We start from the raw sequence: 4,051 nt of genomic DNA, 5'->3' as shown, positions 1-4,051 counted from the left end.
CTCTTTGCACTCCAGCGTTATCCTATTATAGTCTTTACTTGATGTTTATCCCGTTAATCCAGTGTTCAGCGTGCTGACTGAGAGGCTTGTTTTGCATAAGAGGATGCTTAGTCATTCAGTCAGTCAGAAACAGGCTACTGTTTACATGGCAGAAACATGGACTCAAAAGAAGTGAGGTCACAAAGGGTATGTCACATGTCACAAAAGACTAAATTAGAGGCTAAATGATCTGTTCAAAGTTAAGTTCTGAAGTTTTAGTTCTAACTGCAGTGCAGAACGAGTCTACATTTCAACAGCCGTCTTTCATAAGGATGGGAATCACAGCTCTAGATACAATATGAGATACTTTCTACAAGACCAACTCAGAATGATGCATCAAAATATCGTATAATACAAAATAATGGTGTCATTGCCAACTCTGATGGCCCTTCATCTCTTTACTAACACTTTAACACTGTCCGTCTGTCTCCTCTTCTCCTTATTTATCCTGCTGTAAACTTGATCTTAACCTTGATTCATCTGACCCTCATTCATGTAATATGCACCACCTTGAGGAGTCATCAAGCAGTGACTTTGTAATTCTACAACTATATCAAATGAGTCAAGACCACAAAATATTGCCCACCCCATTAAAACCCCAACAATAACAATTACTTTTGATAATTGGTTTATCATATTAGTGAAACATTTATCATTTTGTTCTAATAAAATATTCAAAAGCAGGATAAATTTTTTTAGGAAACACATACTGTGTATGATGAATCATAGAAAATTAATATGTATACAAGCTGTTGTAGTTGGGGTCCTTATGGTGCCAACTTCAGTGCTAAAATTAGCCTTCAGTAGTAAATGCTTGATAAAAACACAAACCCTGGCATGCACAGAAGTGGTGTCATCTCAGTACCTGAATTTTTTCTGCTATCTTATTGATGGGGCAACTTGTCAGTTCAGCATTATGCGTAACTTTGTTGCAGCTATACAATAAGGAGAGATATAAACAAAGAGAAAACCTAATCGGGAAGGAGGCAGCTTTGAATACCAACAAACCTCATTCACATAGAACACAGATTCTTGTATTGAAGAGAAATGTTACTTAAGTCTGTCACCAGCTATTCTTAGATCTACATCCAGATGTTGGATCTTTTGTATTTTTAGTTAAAGGAAACATTCCTCTCAATGAGAAGTTCAGCGTGTCCTCTCTTGGAGGAATGTGAGGGTCTCAGGGTGAAAGAGTTCCTGTGTCCCCGTCTCTTCACTGGTGCCCCATCTACCTCAAAAATGTGCCCTCTTCGCATGCTGTGACCCAGAAAATAAGGTCCTCACTGGATAATAATCAAAACCAGCCATTGCTTCAGTCTGCGGCCTCGCACCTTTGACACCTGGTTCCTATAACACTGCAGGAAGAGACGCTTTCCCCATGTTCTCCCAGGGCTGACCTCGACATAAAGGAGTTGTCAGTGAAAAAGGTGCGAGGCTACAGACATGATATCACTGATGCAGAGAGAAATGTAAATCACATAAAGTTGAATCAGTACTAGTGATATGATTGCTCATTTCAATGTGCACTCTTTGAAGTTGTACAATTCAAGGTGTAGCAGAAGGTCCATATAAACAGCTCACAGTACGAGCTTGTGTAAAACGTTGTGGTGCGGATCAAAGCACAGAGCCCTAAAGTGAAGAGGTAAACAGGTGCAGGCGATAAACTGCTTTAAATAGACCTGGAGTAATGGACGAAACCGTCAACGAGTGGGAACACAGGTCCGAGAGCTTTGTGAGGTTTGTTTCAAGGCAGGGGCACAAAGGAAAGTTCACAGGGGAAAGTGCACCAACACATCTGGAAGAAATATCATTCAACGTAATAGTAAACCTACAGCAAATGTTTGATATAGATTTATGAAACATTCTTCTTTGGCAACAGACAAAGAGTAAAGAGGCTCTTTTGACAATGAGTATAACTGAGTCCTGAGTTTCAAGCCATGTAGTACAGCTGTTTTCAGAGGACAGGCTTTGATTGACTCACTGTGCTTCTCTACTTGTTGTGCTTGCACACAGTTAAAAACAAGCTGGTGAACAAAGTTAGACCTTCATCAGTTAAATTGGCTGATATCTCCCCCAGCAGATGTTAAAGATAGTTGTTCTTTATCCGCCTGCTGGTGAGACTCACGATACATAATCGATGATAATGTGTCTCTGTGTTTGATGGACATGTTAGAGGGCAACTTGTTGCTGCCTCAAAGGTTTAAGAACTGTTGTGTGTGTTAAAAGAGTGTCTCTATGCTTTTAACAAGTTACAGATGATCATGCATTTTTAATTCTGGCTTATAGATCATTAGACAAGAACAGAAACATTTAAAAGTGAATACATTTACACATATACAGTATGTTAACTTATTTTCCACTGGATCTATCCAGCATCAATCCACATTTTAAAAAGGTAGCTTTGATTCCAATAAAGAAATCCTTACAGAATAGGATGTTGTCACCCTCATCACCACAACAAGTTGCTAAAACTTGCACATTGCCTTACTAAGGAAGCCTACAGTCCACACACACACACACACACACACACACACACACACACGCTCAGACACAGAGAACGGCAAGGAGTGCAGACGGTGCTTACAGATGTGGGAACACGTGGCCTCTCCTTGCAGCCCTGCGGGCGCACTACTTCCTCTCACGTTTGGATTTCTTCACTCTTGGAGTTTCTGTGTTTGCGGCTGCGGGTACCACCGGAGTGCTGAGCTGGACGAGGATAAACCCCCCACCTCTGCATCTCTTCAGACTGCCAGATAAATAAAAAGAACGGTTTTTTTTATTTCAACTCTCACAACTCTTACTTGCATTCAACTCGTGCAGCAAACTTTATTCCTGTTTAGCTGCAGCAGCTGAGGTGTTACATTGAAGTTACCTGCGCTTTATGAGCTTGTGCTCAGTGTAAAGATTCAACAGGCACGGATGAAGATTAGATTTTTTGATTTTGATTTTTTTTTTGCAAATCCATAAAAGAAGTGGAGATTGGGAAAACTGCAAACCCAGGGTGTCGTGTGCGCTCAAAGGGTGCTGTTGGGCTGATACCAATGCGATGCTGTGGATGTGACTTCAAACAACAACCGTAGAGTCCTGCAGCCTGCACCACAATGAAAGGTAAGATCTCTCAGGCGCTTAACTAAAGGAGAAGTAAGCTTAAGTTAACATTGCAATACCAATGGAGATTTTTTGATTGATGTTTTGCTGTACAATATGCCTCGTGCACTTTCTTTGTCACTTTCTGCCTCTTTCTGTTTGAGACGTGAGGAATGCGTGGGCTACAACTCACTACGTCTAACATCTGGTTTCAATTAAGGGACTCTGTTTGGGATTTTCGCATCTGGCCGCTGCTGCACATCAAACATAAGCTACTCTAACACAAGTATTCACATCAGCACCACAAAAACATGACAATAACTTCACCGAGAGAGCATCAAAAACACTTTGTATTAATAATTAAATAGCCCATAAAAGGAACGAATAAATGTGAAGTGTTGGTGCTTTAAAACTTTTTTTTTTTTCATTTCATGCTGCAGTGAAGGACATGCTTGGTTCATTAGTTTGTCTTGACTTTAATAAAACCAAAAACACTCCTTACTACTTTATTGTGGTAGGACTATGTTTGCGCACACGCGCGCTCTTAATCAACTCTCCCCTCAACACATTTGGTGAACTAAAATAGACCAAAAAAAGTGCATGAGTCATTGTGGTTAGTGAGTAATAAGTCGTGATTTATATGAAGCTTTATTCCCTGATGTGTTGGTCGTGGCTAAATGACCATCGTGCACGTCACTCTCACCCTCACACACTTGTTGGATCAGGATCAGAAAATAACGGGTGTCTTTAAAACATTATATAATCAATACCAGACTCCTGCCACCTTGTGGTACTTTGCAGAATAATAACACAGTATATCCCGCTCACAGTAAACCACGAGCCACTTCTGGTAGCTACTGTAATGCCCTGACTGCAGTAAGAGGGAGTTAGACTTAACATTACTCCCTTTATGAGTTTGATTTCA

The 4,051-nt window shown here is 40.5% G+C and overlaps 1 protein-coding gene across 1 annotated transcript in view; it reads left to right on the top strand.

Annotated features, from left to right (window-relative positions):
* The first annotated feature begins 2,629 nt into the window (after window positions 1–2,629).
* colec12 (collectin sub-family member 12) overlaps window positions 2,630–4,051 on the top strand; it is a 28,554-nt gene continuing 27,132 nt past the window's right edge. Inside the window, exon 1 of the mRNA XM_079347670.1 lies at window positions 2,630–3,147. Within this exon, the coding sequence (XP_079203796.1) occupies window positions 3,141–3,147 (7 nt within the window). The 5' untranslated portion in view covers window positions 2,630–3,140. The remainder of the gene's footprint in view (window positions 3,148–4,051) is intronic.

The sequence above is a fragment of the Symphodus melops genome (assembly GCF_947650265.1).
Source record: "Symphodus melops genome assembly, chromosome: 7".
NCBI lineage: Eukaryota > Metazoa > Chordata > Actinopteri > Labriformes > Labridae > Symphodus > Symphodus melops.
Note: the sequence above shows the minus strand (reverse complement) of the source record. Positions and strands in the feature narration are given on the sequence as shown.